The sequence below is a fragment of the Chrysochloris asiatica genome, unplaced genomic scaffold (assembly GCF_000296735.1).
Source record: "Chrysochloris asiatica unplaced genomic scaffold, ChrAsi1.0 scaffold00098, whole genome shotgun sequence".
Taxonomy (NCBI): Eukaryota; Metazoa; Chordata; class Mammalia; order Afrosoricida; family Chrysochloridae; genus Chrysochloris; species Chrysochloris asiatica.
The window spans coordinates 7,343,050-7,365,111 of NW_006408616.1; the positions used below are offsets into that span (position 1 = coordinate 7,343,050).

Sequence of the window (22,062 nt, forward strand, 5' to 3'; positions counted from 1 at the left end):
AGTGTTTCCAGGTGCTGCCTATTCACCCAGGCGCCTCTTTTCCTGAAGAACCTGGGCTGGGCAGCTGACACATGGGAATCCTCCCAATCCTCCCTTTCCTCTCTCCATTTGAGGCTAGGTGCTAAAAGGTATGTTAATTAAGCTTGAGAAACCAAGTTGACGTTGTGAGATTTGAACCTGTGAAGTATGATGTAAAGTTGCCTGAATGTCTGGAAAAATAAGATTGACAGCTGTATCTTGTCTTAGTCCCCTCCTAGCTTTGTGTAAAGTACCTCCCCTAAATAAAAGAAAGGTGCAGAACGAATCCAGGTGCATTACGACTGGCAAGGTGTGCGTTATAGCATGCAGGGGGCACAGTACAGCATTGCAACCATACTGCCTGTTTAGCTAAGATGTTTACTATGCAGGATATTACGGCCTTCATGGCTGAGATGTTTGCAACGCAGGATCTGCCTGATGCCAGTCCAGCATTCACTCTGGTTTCGGAGTGTCTCTTTGTCTCTCTCTTTGTGTCTCTGTGTCTCTTTTGCTATCTCTATCGCCGCTGGATCTCCCCTCCTCGTGAACCAAACACTCGTGAACAACACAACTATGTCGAGGCAAGTCCCCGGCACTAAACTATGTATGTCCATGTTTTCAAAATAGTTTTCTGGGACATCTTTAAAATCTTAGAGAATGGGAAGAGGTAGGCCCCCAAGTTGAGATGGTGATACAATCTGCAAGCTGCTGACAAATGAGTTTGTTGCTGATCTCCATGATAAGATACTAAAATGGATCATTAAAGGAATAGTGTGGGAAGAAGTAAGGGTCAAGAGAGGCCAGTGTATGTTCAGACTGATCTCAAATTGCAAGATGGGTAGACATTAAGGATTGGGCTTTGGAAAGGAGACTTTGATAATAAATCATATGATATTTTTGTGGAAAAGATGGAGAAACATGGTCTAAATGATAGTTTATTTCAAACCATGTTTTCTATGTGGCTGAAGAATCCTATTTCTATTAGTATGCCAAAGGATTCTGACCTATGCAACATTTGTATCATCTTCAATGAAAATCTACAGCAGAGGCTGGTAAACCTTTTTCTGTCAAGAGCCTGGTGGTAAATATTTTTGACTTTGTGAGCCAAAGTCTCCATTGCCTAATTTTCTTTTTTATTTACCCATCATTAGAACATGCCTACAACTATTCTTAGGTCAAGGGAGCTAAATCGAGTGGTAAGGCAGATTTGCCCCATGGGTCACAGTTTGCTGATCCTGGTTTTATTATTTATTAAACTAGATGAGAGGAAAGAGAATACATATCTTGCTTGACAGATCAGTCTACAGGCTTGTCTTGAGTCACATGCCACTTTATACTGGAAGGGACCTTAACACCTAGAGATCATCTGATCAAAATTTAACCTATTCTCTGGACAAATGGGAATGGCCTGGGATTATGAGTTGGCAGAAATATGACAGAAAGAGATGCATGGCTTTATACTTAAAATCCTAAGCTCTCAAATATATGAGTACATGATAGGCACTTATGGTTTGATAGTCCTACTGGTGAGGTGGAATTCTGTAGGATCAGCACTAGACTGCTAACCACACCAAGTCAGTTCAGATCTACCAGCTGCTCCTCTGAAACATTATACAGGGTCTCTATGAATTGGAACTGACTCGATCACACACAACAATAATACTGTTGAAGAATGCCATTTTAGCAACAGTCAAGCAAGTATAGGTGAAGAGTGTGAATGATTTTAAATTCTGCTATCCAGAAAACGACACCACGATTTAATTTTTTTGCTCTCCACTATAGCGTAGTGGTTACGAATTGGGCTGCGAGCCGCAAGGTCAGCAGTTCGAAACTACGAGGCGCTCCACGGGAGAAAGATGAGGCGGTCTGCTGCCGTAAAGATTTACAGCCTTGGAAACCCTGTGTAGGGTCGCTATGAGTCGGAACCGACTCCACAGCACACAACAACAACAACAACCATATCAGTAGAGTCCTGGTGTAGCGCTGTGGGTTAATGAGCCAGACTGCAAAGCCGTTTGAACTGCAATGTCGCCGGCTCTAGCTCACCAGCTGCTCCTCGGAAACCCTATCTAGGGTTGATATGGGTCAGAACTGACTTGAGGGCACTTCAGAACAATAACAACCATATCAATAACAAGTGCTATGACAGGTGAGCAGTGCTGAAGAAATGAGAGGTACATAATCTGTAGGACCATGCCATAGGACTGTAGAAACTGCAAAGCACAGTAATGGGAAGAATGAGATGTTTTACTGTGTGTAAGTCTAGATGGGCCAGCAAGAGGTAGCTACTCAGACACAAGGATGAAATGTACTCATGTATTTAATTCTCCTTTTAGGTGAAAAAAATGAAACATTTATTTTGTTAAAAATCCATTTTTTCCCCACAAGCTATAGTCCAATATGTTAAGGGAGCCACTATTTAGGAAAGAATGCACTATATATAGTTATGACCAGATAAATAATGTGCTCCCAAATGGAAACTGGGAGCTCCATCCTTACATTGTGTTTAACTCTTCTTCCCTGAGTGTAATTTTGTCCTCCATAGACACATAAAGCTAAATATACTCATTTTCTAGAAGACAAATCTTAAAATACTCCAAGTATTTTAATCTTAAAATACTTAAATCTTTGCCGCTTCTGGAAAGAAACCGTTAATTTCTTCTAAAGCTCATTAAATATCACATATGCCATTGTTTTCAAACTCATCACATTTTATGAGAATAATTTAGAGTTTAAAAACAATTCTTTACCACATAGTTCCATGTGCATTTTTTTGTTGCTGTAAGCTGTTGAGTTGGTTCTGATACATAGATACCTGTATAGAATTTCTGAGACAGGCTGCCAGATTTTAACTGCCAATTTTGAGGTTACCAGTATAGTGGTTATCCTACAGTGCCACACAAGGGCTCGTATGCGCTTACTGAGGCAAAGTAAATTTTCTATCTATCTATCTACCATCTACCCATCTGTTTGTCTTCAGGAAAGCTACCTGAAAGATGTCCATATACTTTGCATAATTTATTCTAGTCAGAATCTTGGACTCTGGCAGGTCCAGGATGATAACTCAGGCCTTCTGAGTTTTATTTCATGCTTTCTTTCAACCCTGTGTTAAAGAGCATAGCACTACAAAAGGCTTACTTAGTGTGAAATGCATTCGCATTATAGTAGTAGAATTTTCAGCAGCACAAAATACAGGGTAAACTTGCTAAGTTCTCATTAATATAAATGATAAATGCTGTTAAGTTCTGTGGAGTTGGCTTCAACTGGAGGGTTTAAACCACTGACCTTGCACTTAGCAGTCCTGTGCTTATCCTATAGCGCTACACTAAGACTCCAAGAAATACAGAGAGGGTTACAAAATGTCAGCTATGAGAATATTGTCTCTAGCTTAAATGTTTTTGGTTCTTTACTACCTATTCTGTTATCTCAACCCACCCAGAAATTCTTAGTGAAAGTCTCTTAAGAGGTAATAACATTTACTGACTGTAAATTCAGAAGTACTAAGTTCATGCTGTACGAAAGTCCTTTCCACAGACCTGTATTTGAATTTGGTATCGTGGGCGTGCAATTCTCCTTTTCACATGTTCCCATCATTGAAGTTAACGTCATAGTAGGAACTTCATGACTACCTGAAAACATATAAAATAAAATGTGATATACAGACACATATGCAAATGACAAGAAATAAAATGGCATTTTATTGAAGAACACATATATGCATACATACACACATATAGGCATGCCACTATTACTCCAATTTTGACACCTGGCTATGTTTCTAAAGTCTTTTAGAAAGTTAGTTTGGAACTCTGAAGATATTTTGCCTATTGAAGCAATTTTATAAATAGAGAACAGGTTCATGGGCCAACCCACTAAAAGCCTCTTATGCCATTAAAGTGGCTGAGTGATATTAATAACACTTTAGATCTTAACCACCATTGGTAACAATGTTTTTAAAGTCAAATGCCTACAAGGTTCTCACTTGGGATGCAATGAACACATATTCCCCCATGGCATTTCCTGGGTGCAGAGCCACTAGTCCCTATGCCTGAGGTAGATGCTGTAGACAATGGTAGATGATCTAACAGCAAGGTAAGAGGGATCTAGAGAATAATGGTATAAACTGTCTCAGGGAACCTAGGAATTCTGGCCAAATCCCTATTAAGAACCTTTCTTTTCTTCCACAATCACCGGGGTCCATGTGATGGCAGACTGTACTTATCTTCTCCTTGGCCACCAATGAAGAAATAGATAGTGATAGTTTCCTTCCTACCAGCATAAAGCAAAGTCTTATAGGTTTTAAAAATTATTATTATTAATAACAAAGTCAAGAAGTTCCCCTCAAATCTGTTTTTCACACATAGCCATCAAGGAAAAGTCTGTAAGATTGGGGGATAAAGAGTATGCTCATTTTTATATGCAAAGGGCTGAAGTTATATTCAAGTACATTTCTGAGAAACACACACCAAGATTGCCAAGACTGTTGACTCTGTGAACTGAGATGAGGGTTGAAGTGACAAAAGGGAGCTAGACTATGAGAAAAAGAGTTGAGGAGATGGGTCAAGGTCAGGGTCAAGGCTGGACTTGCTGGCAGCATTAGAGCTGGAGCTGAGAGAGCTGGAACCCATTCTAGGAAAGGGAGGCCACAGATTTTACCTCCATCTGTCCCTGTATCCTGACAGGAGCATGCCAGAGGGAGAAGGTGGGATGCATTGCTGTCAGCACTGGCTTGGGTGGGTGGGTGTGGATGTCACAAGGTTATAAAGGGAAAGAAGTGGAATCAGAGCATGCTCTGGAAGCCGCTACTTTACTTAATACATATTTACTGAGGCGCCATGCTTGACTCTGAGTCTGGAGTTAGGCCTTGGAGAACCAACATCTAATACGAGGGCAGAGAGAGATATATCTGTTTAATTGGAAGGAGAAAGTGATGGACTCTCAGACTGCTGTACTACATTAGGAAAGAGATGACTAAATTCTAGCAGGGAGAAACGAAATATCTAAGCAAAAACTCAAGAGAACTTTTTGGAGAAGAACCCATCTAAAGAAATCATGGAATTTACACACAGGAAAATGAAGTTGAGAGAAATGGGAAATTCCAGATGCAAACTGTAAAGACACAAAGACCAGTACAAAGTCCCTAAGGCAAAGAGCCCTGAGCTGATGGCAGGCCAACAATTTCAAACCAAGCATCTCACAGCTGGCAATGATCCAACCCATGGTTTGAACCAATGGGAGATACTTTTCAATTTCTAAAGAAAATGTTATACTCATAACACAAAAATATTTGTTCCAAGATTCATATGTCAACAATTACTGCATACATTTTTACTTCAGAAACTATGATGCTTCAACTTTAGACTGGCCTTGTATTGAGTAACTCAATGTGATCTTGCCCAAAATCTACTAAATAAGTAAAAGTTATTTTTTTAGAGTAGACAGTCTATGACTCACAGATAATTTAGTAAAAGTGGAGTTTGGGTGTTATTTATAGATGCGTTTTCCTTCAAATATTTACACTTGCAAAACTCTGGGAACAGTAAAATTTACGGAAGCTCAAGCAAGGCAATAACGAAAGTATTTCCTGTTGCTAAGATTAAAGACTAATACTGTGGTATGAAATTCAGGAAAGTCTCAAATGTAATAATTTTCAGTCTAGGGACATGACATTTCTATACTGTTCCTTAAATATTTAGATTTAATAATGCCATCTGATTATCTCATATTCTAAAGGTACTACAATAGTGTATCAATTTAATAATGAAGAAATGTGGGTTAAGGGAAAGAAAGACTATCATATATAAAGCACCAGGCATTAAATCCTACTTCTAAATGTAAAGGCTTATGGAGAAAGCCATTTTGTAGTTTTCATTCACTACAACTCATAGGCAATGGGTTCATCAAAGAGAAACTATCAGCAAAATGTAGAACTATTATTTCTATAGAGCAATGCAGGGGGAGGGGAAGAGAATAATAAGGGAGTTTTTTTTGGAAAACAACAAAAGGTAGGGGAAAAAACAAACAAACAAAACACTAGAAAGCAAAATAAATAAATACAAACTAAAATGGAACAAATAAGCCAAACACCACAGGAATCACAGTGAATATGAATGGGTGGTGTGTAACCACTCAAACAACAAAAATAAAGAGCATAAAGAAAGTGTGACAACCCCACATTGGGTCCTTAATCACAAAACTTCAAGCACCTCCTCTCTGCTAAATTTCTTACTATCTGATGGTTTCCAAATCAAAGCATTTATCATTTTCAATCATCTGAGTATAATGCTAAACTGTGATTACACATGTGTGGAATGATGGTTCTAAATGCATAACATAACAGTGCTTGGTGTTCTCTAGGGGGAGACAGGCCATAAAGAGACAAGGAAAAGGAAGGAAAGGGTGCCTATGAGATGGAACCGACTCAATGGCACTTAAGGACAAACAATGACAGGTACTGATCTGGTGCTGTCAGATAAGCACTGAGCTGCTTACCGCAGGTCTGTCACTGAACAACAAACAACAACAACTCTGCACTGGTGTTGTGCTGTAGGATAAGCACTGGACTGCTTACTGCAAGGTCTGTGGTTCAAAGCCATCAGCTGCTCCTTGCTATGAGTCGGAACCAACTCAATGGCTCTTAATAACAACCCTGTACTGAAGTTGTTGACAGCCTTCTGAAACACAGCCAGCATTACTAAGATTTCTTATTGAGACCAAACTCAGATAGAATTCCTAGTACAAATGTTTCCCTACACACACTAACAGCTCATACACAGCCAGCGGGTATTTCACATTCATGAGTTCTTTGTAGTAAACACGATCATGTTTTCAAAGGAATGAAGGAAATGGTTCCCTGGTTTAGTTTTTGTCCATAATTCAGTTAACAAGCTACTCCCAAGTCTTATCAGCCATCAGAGAAAGCTCATTTAGTTGTAATAGCAATACCTGTAACAGGAGTTCTGGTTTTCAGCCTATCCACTTCCATAGTGAAGTCATCTTTCAAAAAAAGAAACCCGATAATGGAAAACAGGTAGACAAGGATGAGAGCCAGGACTGCAGTTAGAATAATGGAACGGCCATTCCGTGTGACACTTTTTATGACATTCAGCAGCGTCTCTTCTCTGTACACCAAATCAAACAGCTACAAAAATCAAGGAAAAAAGAAACACAAAAATGCAACAGAACAAAAGTTAAATAAGCATAAAGTTAATTCAAAATACAAAGAAAGCCATTCAAGTTGACCTGCAAACACACACACACACACACACACAAAACAACTGCCTAGATTACTGCCTTGAAAATGAACCGAAATACTTATCTTTTTCTCTAATACTATTTTTCTATAAAGATAAATCTAAACATATATACATCTGTTAGTTTCATAATTCTATAATCTCAATTTTGTAGGACATTATAAAAAAAGCATAGCTTCAAATTTGAATTTTAAAAGGTTGCAATATTGTACTTAAATATTTTAGCTATTTATTCCCTAATTTTAGTCCTATTGAAGTTGCTTCTGGAATATGTAAAATGGTTAACGTGAGAATGCTGAATTAAGTCCACTGGAGTGATGAATAGTTAGCAAATTCATTAAATGTACTGTTTTATATGTATCTCTCCTTAAGGTTAATTTTTTTCTCGTCTCATTAAAGCCTATGTGCTTATTTCATCAATGGATTAGAAGGGAAATTACAAAAACTATTTTATGATCCTGATGCAATAGAAAAGGTATGAAATTAAAAAAATATTTGAGAAATGAAAACATCTTCCCTTATACAAGCGGTATCTAATGACTCCACGGCACACAGCCACTACCACCAATGAGGGAAAACCCTATTACTTTAGTACCTAATTTTGGAAACAGACATATAAGCAAAGTAATAATACACGATTTTGCTAACTCACTTCCTCTAATGGAATACCAGTGTCCTGGTGCAGTGCTGTAGGACAAGCCCTGGACTGCCAACCTCAAAGTTACTGGTTCAAGCCCACCAGACATTCTTTGGAAACCTTATGAATTGGAACTGACTCCATGGCACTTAACAACACAGGGAGCACGGTGGGTCCATAGGATAAGCAATGGACTGCGAACTACAAGGTTAGCAGTTCAATCCCACCAGCTGCTCCATGGGTGAAAGAGGAGTCGTTCTGCTCCTTCAAATTTTTGTTTTTTTCAAGTCTTGGAAAACCTATACAGGGTCACTGTGAGTCAGAACCAACTCAACAGCACTTAGTAACAATAGTGTATCACTTACCCATTTTATTGTTAGTATTAAAACTTCTATGTACTAGTTAAGAACATAATCAACTAAAATAATGAAAAGTTTAATTGTTTCACTGTTTTATTGCTAGATCATAAAGCTGAAAGTATATATTAGCAAGTACATGTCTTATTATCAAAATCTTGCAAAAAAGCAATATATTGATTTTCACTTAGAAATAAGGTATAATGGTGCTGTGGGTTACTGCACTGGACTGCAAAGTAGGTTTTAAACTTTCAAACCCTATACAGGGTCACTATGAGTCAGAACTGACTCAATGGCACTTAAAAACAACAACAATCCTATTAATAATATTTTAACAAATGAAAATATACAGAATTTGTTTCTTGCTACTTGTGGCAACAATTAGAATTTCTAAACTGGCTCCAACAATCAAGTATCCCTGTCATTCATCAGTTCAGAAAAAAACACCAGGCACTTGGTTCTGTTTTTCTGAGTACTGTGGGTTATATGGATACTTTCAATTTCACTGTAGTCTTGCAGATAATTGTTGCTCAGATATCAACTTATTTACTTCACCTTAGGAAAAATAGATAAAAAATTGATGTTTAATCATTTTGATATTTCTCTTGGAAGGAGCAAGAACCTTTAGAAAAAAAGTCAATTTTCTTCAGTACACAAGACTTAACTAATTCAAATTGACCTTCCAAATGTTGATAGTGTTGTTTCTTTAACTTATTCCAGCATTTAGTTGACATAAATGAGATTTCCCTTTACTTTAAAACTCATTAGTGGCTTAAAGATAATGTCTGGTGGTGTGCTCTAGGTTAGCTCTGGATAAAGTGTATAGTTTTCAGAAATCTCTGGGATGCTAGCAAAAAAATATACATTTCTGAGTCTCATTCAATACCCATGAAATTCGAGTCTTTGGGAGGCAAAATGGGTTAACATTGGACAGATTAATGGCCTTTTTTGTTTACACCTGAGAGAAAAATCTAGAGTGTGTTTTATTGTTTTACATCATGGACTGACATCTGTGAGCACAAAGTGAAGGCATGTCCAACTATGCTTTTGTTGTTAGGAAGTGCTGTTGAGCCACTTCTGACTCATAGCAATCTTGTATTGGGTACCCAAGGAATGGCTTGTGAGTTTGAACCACTGACCTTGCTGTTCAAACTGACCTGAGGTCAAGCGCTTATCCTATGGTGCCAACTATTAAAACTATTTTTCAAATAGTTTAAATGTCATTTTCAATACTATGAACATTATAATTTCTAATACTCTAAACATAGAAATTGACTATATCCTTTTCCTAATCAACCCAATGTAAAGAAATTAGCGTTAGTATTATGAGATCTGAAAGATTAGAGATCAGAAAAAACGGCTAAAAAACAGAATTCACCAATAACTTCACATATTTTTCATATTATGTATTTAATGGATCTTGATATTACTAGCCTTCTTACTCCGTTTCTTCTTATTCTATATATGGGAGGTTTATGAGTTAAGCACATAAACGTTGTAGAGCATTACATATCACAATCAGGTATAAGGTAGGGTATGATAGGACTTTATATTTCATAGGCAGGTAAAAGAGTTGGCTTCTTTCTGGATGCAAAAAATTAATTAGCATTTTTAGGGTTTGGGGAAACTGCTTTTGACTGATGAATGATAAAACTTAACTGCCTTGACGATAAGTTTGTATCAAAGCATAATAGACAAATCCACCCTTCACTGGGACTATTTTATGTGTTTGAGGATCAATGGAAAATCAGCCTGTCTTCCGTCTTCCTACATGGGTGTGCTTAGTAACATGGAACCAGGAGGCACTGGGTTGGTCCCTCAAGATCCAAACAAATTGGGTAAACATAAAATATTTAGTTCTGAAACTTCTTTTCAGTAATCATCTTACTGGTTAGTATTCTCCAAAGCATGTCAACTATTTTTGTTGTTATCAAGTGCTGTCGAGTCAGTTCTAACTCATAGCAACCCTGTATAGGGTTTCTGAGGAGCAGCTGGTGGATTTGAATGCCAAACTTGTAGTTCAAACCAACCTTGTGGTCAAGTGTTTATCCGACAGCACTAAACTATAGGCTGGAAATATGAATAAATTATTCCTATGGTGTCATGATGGTAAGATACTAGCACTTTAAGTTTCAAAACATTATTGTATATTTGTATTGACTTCTCTACCAGTTTATGGCTATAAAACATGTGTACATGTATGAAGGAAAATTAATAATCAACAAAATACCCTAAAATAAATCTGAAAAACCCAGTTAATTAAAGGTATATACAGGTATATTTAACAACAATAGCATATTACACTGTTGTGAGGTTACACTGAGTCAGTTCTGATTCTCAGTGCCCCTGTGTACAACAGTACTAAACACCGCCTGGTCTGGCACCATCTTCACAATTGTTGCCCATTGTAGCAGCCACTGTGTTAATTCATTTGAAGGAGGGGCTTATATTACTGTTCTTGTCTCTTTCTTAAGTTGTCAGTTAGTTATCCCCTGGCCTCTGTGCTATGAATATACTGTTCTAAAGATACACATGATGCATGGCATTATACACAAAATGCAATCATTTCAGTATTCATAGGAGTGTCCCCTCACACCTTTTTTTTTTAATTCCACACTGTTGGAGAATCTCTAAGTATAAACTGAAGTATGATTCGGCAGAATCCGAAAACAGGTTGTGTCAAGAGGTGGGGTGGTTGGTTGCTTCTCAAAAAGGATATAAAGAATTCCGCCACTTACGTGATGTGTCAGAGAAATACTAAAAATAATAGCAATTCATGTTTTCCCTCAGAAATCCTATAAATAACATCTTTTGTCCTAAATGCCAGGCCCCACTTAAAAAAAAAAAAAAATCAAAAGATAAAGCATAAGGATAAGTATTGTATGTTTTTACAGTAGAGATTCTCTGTTTAGAGGTGTACTCACCAGGAAGCTATAGAAGAATTCATGGACAAAGAGGCCCAGCATGCAAACCAGGACATAAACCACATGGTAGAGAAAGGCCATATCCAGGATGACTGCTCGGTACCCTCGTGTGAATGTGCCACGGTTTCCAACAAAACTCACCAGAAATACTATTTTATTGCAAAGCTGAAAAGAGGAAGAGGTTAGATTTATGCTTTATTTATTTGGAATCACACATAAATAGCAGGGCATTGGCAAAACCTAGTATCACAAAGGTTGTGATTTTCCTTCATGATTTATCATTTTGTAATTCTGCAACATTGTTTGGCACAAATAGGCATGTAAACGTATACATGCAAAAGTTGTATCATTTGAAGTTCCAAGAAAAGAGAGGAAAATGATTCAGAACCCAACTCTGCAATCAAGACAAACATGGATTTAAATCCACTCTGCCTCTCACTGTTGAGTGGCCTAGATCAAGTGTATATCACAATTGTTTCTTCTGAAAAAATTGGAACGAAAGAATTTCCACCTCATAGAATTCTTTGGAGGATTGAATGGCACAATATATATGAAACACTTAGGAGATAATATATATGAGTCAATCTCTAAATTTGCTACTTTTAATTATTTTTCCATATTATAGGAAATATTCTAAATATTTTTATTTCACTGGAAATATAACAAAACAAATCATTTAGCTAACTTCTGGTATCTTTCCTTTATTTCCCAAGCCTCCTGAACTTTCTGTTGTTGTTGTTGTTGTTAAGTGCCATCGAGTCGGGTCCGACCCATAGCGACCCTGTACAGGGTTTCCGAGGGTGTAAATCTTTACGGGAGTAGAAAGCCTCATCTTTCTCCCGCGGAGCGGCTGGTAGTTTCGAACCGCTGACCCTAAGGTTCGCAGCCCGATTCGTAACCACTACGCTACCAGAGCTCCTTTCTGTACTGAGTATTATTTTAATCAAATTTGCCATAAAAATTCTTTTTGAATTTATGTACATAGAAAACATATGTATGTTAATATACAAAGATTAAAACATAATCTATGTAAATATATTTTCTAAACTGTATAGATTATATTCAAACTATATTTTAAATTATTTTGGCCCCTTAATTTTGGGATATAAACATTGATACTGATATTCTTTGACAAAAACAATGATCTACACAGTGATTTGCAAAGAACAACATCATTGTGATAGTTAAGGCTTTGTGTCAACTTGACTGGCCAGGATTCTCAGTGGTTTGACAAATAATAAGTAGTAATTCCATGATGAGATCTGCTATATACAGCCAATCAATTCAAAGGAAGTTTCCTCTGGGTGTGACCTGCTTCCAACATATTGAACACTCGTGCAAAGTTTTTTTTCTACTGGGTCTAAATCCTGCATCTGGCTTATCACCCAGTCTCTGATTCTTTGAATTTAAGCTAGGAGCCTGCTATATCGCCTCTGCAAATCCTGGGAGTCCTCAGCAACCTGCCATCTTACCTGCCCAACTTGTCTACCTGCTGTCTGATCTGCTGATGTTTATTCATCAGTCCTGCAGCTAGTTATAGGAATTTTACAGTTTCAGAAGTCCCCAGTCTGACATCTGACCAAAGGACTTGAGATTTTCCCATGTTTACAACTATGTGAGATATTTCCTAACATGACCTTCTCTTTATATATGTATAAATATAAGTTTCACTGGTTTTACTTTTCCAGAGAACCCAACCTAAGACAATTATCATAAACTTGATGTCATCTACTTGGTTGGCATCCCTAAATAGAATCCCTGTACTATTTGCAAACTGAAGAGTCAATTATGCCTCTTCATCATCAAGGAAAGCAATGCAGATATGAAAGAGAAAGAATTACAGGTTATTTTTCATAGTTTCCTCTTCCAAATTGGTCCCTGAGTTCTTTACATTATCTAATGGCTCCATATTTGTCTTTCTATGTCTAAACCTATTTTGGATAAAAAAGGTTGTTCCTTACAACACTTGATTTAAAAAAAAATTATTAAGGAAATTACCTTATATAAAATCATACTTCAGTATTTAGTGTTTCATTATTACTTGTTGATGCTATTTTTAAACATTGTTGCAGTATAACAGATGTCTATATTTACTGTTTAAGAGTAGGTTTACTATATAAGAAATTATTATTGAAAATAGGTAATATATGTAAGGTGCAGATATCGGGTGGAATTAGACAAAAAGCACCCATGAAAATGACAAAAAAGAAAATGTCTGAGTGAAGTAATATTTAGTAGTTAACTCTTTATATTGCTTTCAGTTGTTATTAAATTCACATTATTTATTCAGGTTAAAACACTAAAATCCATATGAAATCATGACTTTTGACAGAATGAATGAAATGTTTAAGATTATAAATTGTTTATATGCTGCTTCTTAATTTTTACTTCCCTAAATGAAATCACAAAAATTATACAGGGAAATTATTGGTAACTTAACAACAACAAAATCCTTGATGAAAAACAATACACTGAATTGAAACTCTCCAAAAGAACAATATATTTTAGTTCCCAAAGAATGCAAACATAGATATTTGTCTAAAAAACCGTCTGACATTTTCATAAGAAAAAGAAAGATTTGCCTTATTTATTTTCAGGTATTTGGTTGCTTTAAATTTTCTTTCTTTCTTTTTTTTTTTTTTAACCTTGATGGGTATGTTTCTCCTTTTTTAACCAAGTCTCAAAGGGCATGGAACACAGTTGATATTGTGGTTCTATATCACTTTCCATAGATCATCAACAAGAAAATTGTTGTCTATTGTTTAGAATCATTCATACCAAAGAGAAGTAAATGCAAGTCTAAATGATGTGGTAGGAAAGAGGTTGAAATCTGGTTCCTCTTGCAACATGATCTCAAAATTTAAAAATTGTTTTTCATATCATTTTCCATACCATCTGAGAATATTCATGCATAGAATAAAGAAGTTGCAAAAAAAATTCTCCCTTTTTAATGCTTTTCATTTTGTGTTTCGACTCGACGGCACTTAACAACAACAACAACAACAACAATGCTAAAAATCCCTGGTCAAGCAGTGGCTAAGTACTCTGCTGCTAACCAAGGGGTTGGCTGTTTGAACCCACCGTGGCTCTGAGAAGAAACTAACACTCTACTTCCATAAAGTTTATAGTCAAGAAAACCCTATGGGGCAGTTCAACACTGTCACATGGGGTACTATGGGTTAGAACCAACTTGATAGCACCTAGAACAACAGCCTGTCCTTTTTCTGTCAGTAAGATCATGTGGGCAATCATAGATTGTATGGCAAAAATCTATGTGGGCAATAATGAAAGGACTTGATGGGAGTTGGGTTGAAGCCCTGGTGGCGCAATGGTTACAACCTAGGCTGCTAACTGAAAGGTCAATGGTTCTAATCCAGAGGTTTGAACCCACCAGCCATTCTGTGGGAAAAAAGATGTGGCAGTCTGCTTACATAAAGATAAGTCTTAGAAACCCTAGGGAGCAGTTCTAGAGGGTCAACGTGAGTTGAATCAACTCAGCAGCGCTGGCGTTAACCATATGCCCTAGATAATTAACACATTGCCATGGAGTTAATTCTAACTCATAGATACCCTCTTGGACATTGTAGAATTTCTTCACAGGCTTTCCAAGGCTGTAATCTTTACAGAGGAGGTCTTGGCGGTACAGTGGTTAAAGCACTGGACTGCCAACTGAAAGGTTAGCAGTTCAACCCCATGAGCTACTTTGTGGGAGAAAGATGTGGCAGTGGGCTTTAGTAAAGATTTATAGTGTTGGGATCCCTATGAGGCCACAGCTTTCTCCTGAGACCGATGGATCTTTCAGTTAGTTGCCATGTCCTTGACCATCACACACCAAGGCTCCTCTAGGAGCTAGGCTAAGGACCCTAGGGTTAGAACACAAATACTAATCGGTAGACATGTGTATAGCTGTTTTAAATGGTTTCCATAAAGGCTTTCTGCTCCTGCAAAGATTTGCAGCCTCAGAAACTCTATACAGGGGTCGTGAAGGGTTGGATCCAACTAGATGGCACCAAACAACAACAGCCTACTTTTTAAAAAACTGCCCTAGACATAATTTTTCATTGTTGGGGTGGGAGAAACAGGGTAAAGTATGTGGAGGGAGGTTAAAATGTGGATGGAAACAGCAGCATTATAAACTTTCAGGGCAAGGTTTCAAAATCATCTATACTATTTACCAGTAGGTGTTCTATTAAAGGAAGCAGAACTAATGTTTATTTGTCAGTTTTTGTATCTAAAAGCAACTCCATTGATTTAAATAAGGTGAATTAATTATATAGCACATTAATATTTTCATGTATATATGTATATTGTTCACTGTATGTATATTGTTCACATTGTTTTCATATATATATGTATATGTATACTGTTCACTGGACTATAATATATACATATGTAATATATATATGTGTGTGTTATATATATATATATATATATATATATATATATATATAATAGTCCAGCAAACAGTGCAATTCCGTGGAATGAGACTGGACTAGGATAGGCTATTTGGGCGCTGCCACAATTCTTTAGTTATGTTGGTCATCCTCCTGATCCTTGCAGAACCTAGTTTCTTCATATATCAGTGATATGACTAGAAGTGAATATCCTTAAAGTACCCCATAGCTTTAGAATTCTATGCAATGCTCTTTACACTTTATTATTTTTAGTGATCACAGAAAGGTATAGCCGCTAGGTCTTTGCCTTTATATTATTTGTTTGGTCTTTTTTGATGCTATGTTCCTGATCAAGAATTCTATCCTCATCTTACATTGTTCCTATGGGAAAACCTGACCTATTTTCCAGGAGTAGAATGTAGCAAAACTAACAAACAAAAAACTCTGCCTACTTAGTTATTGAAAGGTAAGTTGAATTTATTAATTGCCTTGAACTGCATTTTAACTCCACCATATTTTAATCAACCATGTAAATTACCTTCTTACTAAAAATGAGATGATTTGATTTAAAAATCTTCATTTCAGTAGCATTACATTTTAGGTAGGTTTAGGTTTTAATGTCAGTGGATAATGTGATATTTGCATGCAGTCAAAACCACCCTGAAAAAAATTTTAAATTGCCTACAAAACAGTACAGCAAAATGGGTGGTGCAAACTATAGCATCTCTCACTAGAGCCAACTATGCAATTTCCTCCTGGGTTGGAGCAGTTTTCTGTTGCTGCAACTGAATACCAGACATAATGAAGAGTCCTGAGTGGACATGTTAAATGAGAAAGTGTGTGTGTATGTGTGTCTGAAAGAGAAAGAGAGAGAGAATATAAATGTTTCAGCTCAGAATATACAAGGGGGCTTCAAAAAGTTCATAGAAAAATTCCAGTATCTTTTCATTCCATTTTTTCACAAGCTCTTTGAAGCTCCCTCAGATAAATGCATTTGTATATGTTAAGTGAACACATGGTGGGACTCAACCACATAGCTCAGTACTAACAATAGACCTCTCATTCCTCCCAGAAAACTATCTACAGGTAAGGAAGAAAGTGCATGAACATTATGTTGTTGTTGTGTGCTTTCAAGTTGATTTTTGACTCATAGCAACCCTGTATAGGGTTTCCCAGGAGCAGATGGTGGTTTTGAACTGCGTATCTTGTGGCTAGCAGTCCAATGCTTACACTACAATGCCACACATAGATTACTGTTAATAGACAAACTATCCATTAAACTCCATTTATTTCTTCACCTCTCTTTAAAATGGTGAAACCAACCAAGTTCTAGCAGAAGGAAATAGTTCTACTTTGTAATAATTGTGAGAAAGACAAATGATGTACAAACATCATTAAATAACCAACATATTTTTAGGCACTATTAAAAAAGAAAAAAATACATGTAAATAAGAACAGTTCAGAAGATAATTTAAATAACCCTTCAAAGTAAATATTGCATTAGTAAGCATTATATCAAAATATCTAAAAACCTAACAACGAAATATAATGGAAAAAATTACAACATTCATATAACTAGAAATACATAGTTATTAAAAGAGGACCTCAAATAATTTTAATGACATTAAAATATTAAATTATGTGTATATTTGTTAGAAGTATATATCAATTTTTATTAGCAATACATAAAATGTAGTATAGAGAGTAGGAAGATAATGTTGTTAAGTGCTGTCATGTTGGTTCAGACTCATAGCAATCCTGTATAAGGGTTTCCAAGGAGCAGCTGGTAGGGTTGAACCCAAAGCTACTCTGCAGAGGCACACTTGGTTATAAAATGTGCTTAGTAAGAGGGAAGTCACCTGTTCATGCTTGAAACATCTCAAATAAGGAGATAACCTGTGTCAAGTTAGAGAAGTCAGTTCAATCCTGGTAAAATTTAGGATTTTAGAAAGGATAAAGAAAATAACAAATACGTTTCACAATAAGCAAAATCCAGTAATATTAAGTACTTAGAAACCAGACTTTCTGGTTTTGTTTAACACTGTAAAAGATACTGAGTCCAGGAACAACTGTCTGTGAACCAAAGTATTAACACTATTATGATCAGGATAGCAATGTTTTGCAATTATCCTAGAGCCTCACATAGTAGATTGCTGACAAATCGTAGTACTACCATTATGATCATTCTTACTGATATTGTTCTCTTCTAAGCCTTCTACACCAACCTCTGAACAGGTGTTCTCAACACTAAACCAAACTTTAACATCTTCATCTCACTCACTTCTGTTATTGTTAAGTGCTGTCGAATTGGTTCTGACTCAAAGAAACCTTAAATAGGTTCCAAGGAGCAACTGGTGAGTTTGAACCACCAACCTTGTGGTCCAAACCAACCTTGCAGTCCAGTGCTTTAACCCACAGTGCTACACCTTTTCACTCATAAGAATAATAAAATTTAGAAGCTCACTGATTTTCTTAAGACCTAGCATTCCAAGTCTCATTAAGGCTATGCTATCAGCTAGATTTCCCCCCTTATTTCTGATAACTATAATTTAACACTCACAATACTACCTGTTACAAAATATAAACTTTTAAGCATAAATTAAGTTTACTAATATATAATTATTGTGTCAATGAATGACTTTTAAAATCTAACATATAAAACAAAATTTATAAGCTATTTTCATCTGCTGCCCACCCCCTATCTTCTGTCTCATGGAAAATGATGAACCAAACATAACTTTAAAATGAGCTTGTTATGTTAAAAGTAAATGTTAGCATTCATAAAATCCTTTTTGTTGTTGTTGCTAAGTACCACGGAGCAGAAAGCCTCATCTTTCTCCTGCGGAACGGCTGGCTGGTAGTTTCAAACTGCTGACCTTGAGGTTAGCAGCTTGATTCGTAACCACTACACTACCAAGCTCCTTAAAAACTTTTTAATTAATCCATAACATATCAAATTAAAGGTCTATTAATGTCTACAGTGTCAAAATTATAATTATTCTATGTAATGTGTCTGTTGTAGCTCCATATGATAAGCACTGGATTGTGAACCACAAGATCAGTAGTTCGAGCCCACCAGCCACTCCATAAGACAAAGATGAGTACCGTAGACATCTAGAATCTCGGAAACCCTATACAGGGTCACTGTGAGTTAGAACCAGCTCCGTAGCCCTTAACAACACCAAATCTAAGAATATATTTTGTCAAAATGTTCTAGACTAGGAAGCCATAATGTACACTAAAGGTTGTGCAAACAGATACTTTCTGCTGTGGAAGGCTATTAGTGTACCGATAGTTCATGCATAGTAGCCTTGGTGATGCAGTGGTTTAAGCATTTGGGCTACTTCCCCAAAGGCAGGTAGTTTGAACTTAGCAATCACTGTGAGGGAGAAACAGGAGGCAGCCTGCGTCCATAAAGATTGACAGTCTCTGAAATCCTATGGGGTACTTCTACTCTATCCTATGCAACTACTATGAGTCAGACTGACTCGGTGTCACTGGGATTTTAAAGCTTCACAGAGTAAACAAAAATAGATTAAATGTCCATGTATGTTTCTTCTCATGATGAAATTAAAGTATAACACTTGCTTCTCAGAACTTGCTGTTAAATGCCTTTAAGTCGATTCCAACTCTTAGCGACATCTGGTGGGTTTGAATTGCCAACCAGTGCTGACTCTACAGTGTCACACCAGGAGTCTCATAAAATATTAAAAAAAAAAAAGATTTCTTACAGCAGATCTATCCTCTCACAAAAGAACCCTGGTGGCACAACAGCAAAACCCTTGGCTGCTCATTGAAAGGCTGGCTGTGTGAACTCAGAAGCAAGTCTGTTGTTAAGTGCCTTCAGGTTGGTTCTGACTCATAGTAGTAGTTAGGTGCCACTAAGTCAGTACCAACTCACAGCAATGCTATGCACAACAGAATGAAGTACTGCCCGGTACTGGGCCAACCCCACAATCATTGCTACGCCTGAGCCTACTGCTGCCACCACTGGGCCAATCCATCTTGTTGGGAGTTTTCCTTGTTTTCTCCGACCCTCCACTTTACCAAAAATGATATCCTTCTCCCGTGACTGGTCCATCCTGATAATATATCTGAAGTACGAGAGGCGAAGTTTGGCCATCCTGGTTTCCAAGGAGCACTCTGTTGTTGTTGTGAAGTGCCATCGAGTCGGTTCCGACCCATAGCGACCCTGTACAGGGTTTCCGAGGGTGTAAATCTTTACGGGAGTAGAAAGCCTCATCTTTCTCCCGCGGAGCGGCTGGTAGTTTCGAACTGCTGGCCTTAAGGTTCGCAGCCCGATTCGTAACCACTATGCTACCAGAGCTCCTTAGAAGGAGCACTCTAGCTGTACTTTTTCTAACACAGATTTGTTTGTTCTTTTGGCAGTCCATGACACTTTCAATATTCTCCTCCAACATCAGAATTGAACTGCATCAATTCTTCTACAGTCTTCCTTAGTTACTGTTCAAATTTCACATGCATATGAGATTCTCAAAATACCAAAGCTTGAATCAGGCGCACCTTAGTCCTCAAACTGACATCTTTGCTCTTCAATACTTTAAAAAAGGTCTTGTGTAGCAGATTTGACCAATGCAATACATCATTTAATTTCTTGATTGTTGCTTCCATTGGTGTTGATGGTTGTTCTAAGCAAAATGAAGTCTTTGACAACTTCAATGTTTTCTCCATTTATATGGGATATTGTTTATTGGTCTGGTGGTGAGGGTTTTTGTTTCCTTTACATTAAGAGGTAACCCATGCCAAAGGCTGTGGTCTCTGATCTTCATCAGTAAGTATTTTAAGTTCTCTTCACTTTCAGCAAGCAAAGTTATATCATCTGTATAATACAGGTTGTTAGAGTCTTCCTCCAATCTTGATGCCACATTTTTCTTCATGTAATCCATCTTTTTGGATTATTTGCTTAGCATACAGACTAAATAAATATGGTGAAAGAATACAACACTAGCACATACCTTTCCTAACTTAAAACCACTCGGTGTTCCCTTGTTCTGTTTGAACAACTGCCTCTTCATCTATGTACAGGTTCCTCATGAACACAATTAAGTGTTCTGTAATATTCATACTTTGCAATGTTGTCCATAGCTTATCATGATCCACACAATCAAAAGCCTTTGCATAGTCAGTAAAGCACAGACAAACATGTTTCTGGTATTCTCTACATTCAGCCAAGATCCATCTGACGTCAGCAATGACAGCCCTTATTCCGCATCCAACTTTGAATCCAGCTTGAACCTCTGGAAGTTCTCTGTCAATGTATGGTTGCAGATGGTTTTGGATTATCTTTAGTAAGACTTTACTTACATGTGATATCAATGATATTGTCCAATGATTTCCGCATTCCATTTGGGTCACCAGTGTTTGGAATGGGCACAAATACAGATCTCTTCCAGTCAGTTTGCCAGGTAGCTGTCCACCATCTTGGCATAGATGGGTGAGTGCCTCTGGTATCCCATCAGTTTGTTGAAATATTTCAATTTGTATTCCATCAATTCCCAGAGCTTTGTTTTTTGCCAAAGCTTTAATGCAACTTGGATTTCTTTGTTCAGTATCATTGGCTCTTGATCATATGCTACTTCTTGAAATGTTTGAACATCGACCATTTCTTTTTGGTACAGTGATTCTGTGTATTCCTTCCATCTTCTTTTGATGTTTCCTGCATCATTCAATAATTTGCCCATGGAATCTTTCAATACTGCAAGTCGAGGTTTAAATTTTTTCCTCAATTCTTTAAGTTTGAGGAATGCTGAGTGTTTTCTTCCTTTTTGGTTTTCTAACTCCAGGTCTTTGCAGATTTCATCATAATAATTTACGTTGTCTTCTCAAGCTGACTTTGAAATTGTCTTTTCAGCTCTAATACCTCCTCACTTCTTCCATTTGCTTTATCATCTCTATGCTGGAAAGCAAGCTTCAGAGTCTCTTCTGACATCCATTTTGGTCTTTTTCTTTTTTCTTGTCTTCTTAGTGACCTTTTCTTTCTCCCTGTATGATGTTCGTGATGTTATCCCACAACTCTGATGGTCTTCAGTCTTTAGTGTCTAAGGCATCAAATCTGTTCTTTAGAAGATTTCTATATCCAGGTGGGATATATTCAAGATCATATTTTGGTTCTCATAGACTTTTAAAATTTTTTCTTCAGCTTCAATCTGAATTTCACATGCATATGAGATTCTCATATGCCCCTTGTGCTGTTTTGGCTGATGCTAGGGAACTTTTCCACTGTCTTTTTCCATAGATGTAGTCAATTTGATATTTGTGTATTCCATCTGGTGAGGTCCATGTATATAGTTATCTTTTATGTTGTTTTAAAAAGGTATTTGTTATGGTGAAGTCATTGGTTTTGCAAAATTCTATCATGCAGTCTCCAGCATCATTTCGATCACCAAGATCATATTTTCCAACCACTGATCCTTCATGTCTGTTTCCAACCTTTGCATTTCAATTGCCAGTAATTATCAA

At 37.0% G+C, this 22,062-nt stretch overlaps 1 protein-coding gene across 1 annotated transcript in view; it reads right to left on the bottom strand.

Annotated features, from left to right (window-relative positions):
* Nucleotides 1–22,062, bottom strand: part of ITPR2 (inositol 1,4,5-trisphosphate receptor, type 2) — a 707,773-nt gene that overhangs the window by 84,129 nt on the left and 601,582 nt on the right. The window contains exons 48-50 of the mRNA XM_006866982.1: nt 11,189–11,353; nt 6,964–7,159; nt 3,555–3,647 (exon numbers count right to left, since the gene is read on the bottom strand). Coding sequence (XP_006867044.1) covers nt 3,555–3,647; nt 6,964–7,159; nt 11,189–11,353 — 454 coding nt within the window. The remainder of the gene's footprint in view (nt 1–3,554; nt 3,648–6,963; nt 7,160–11,188; nt 11,354–22,062) is intronic.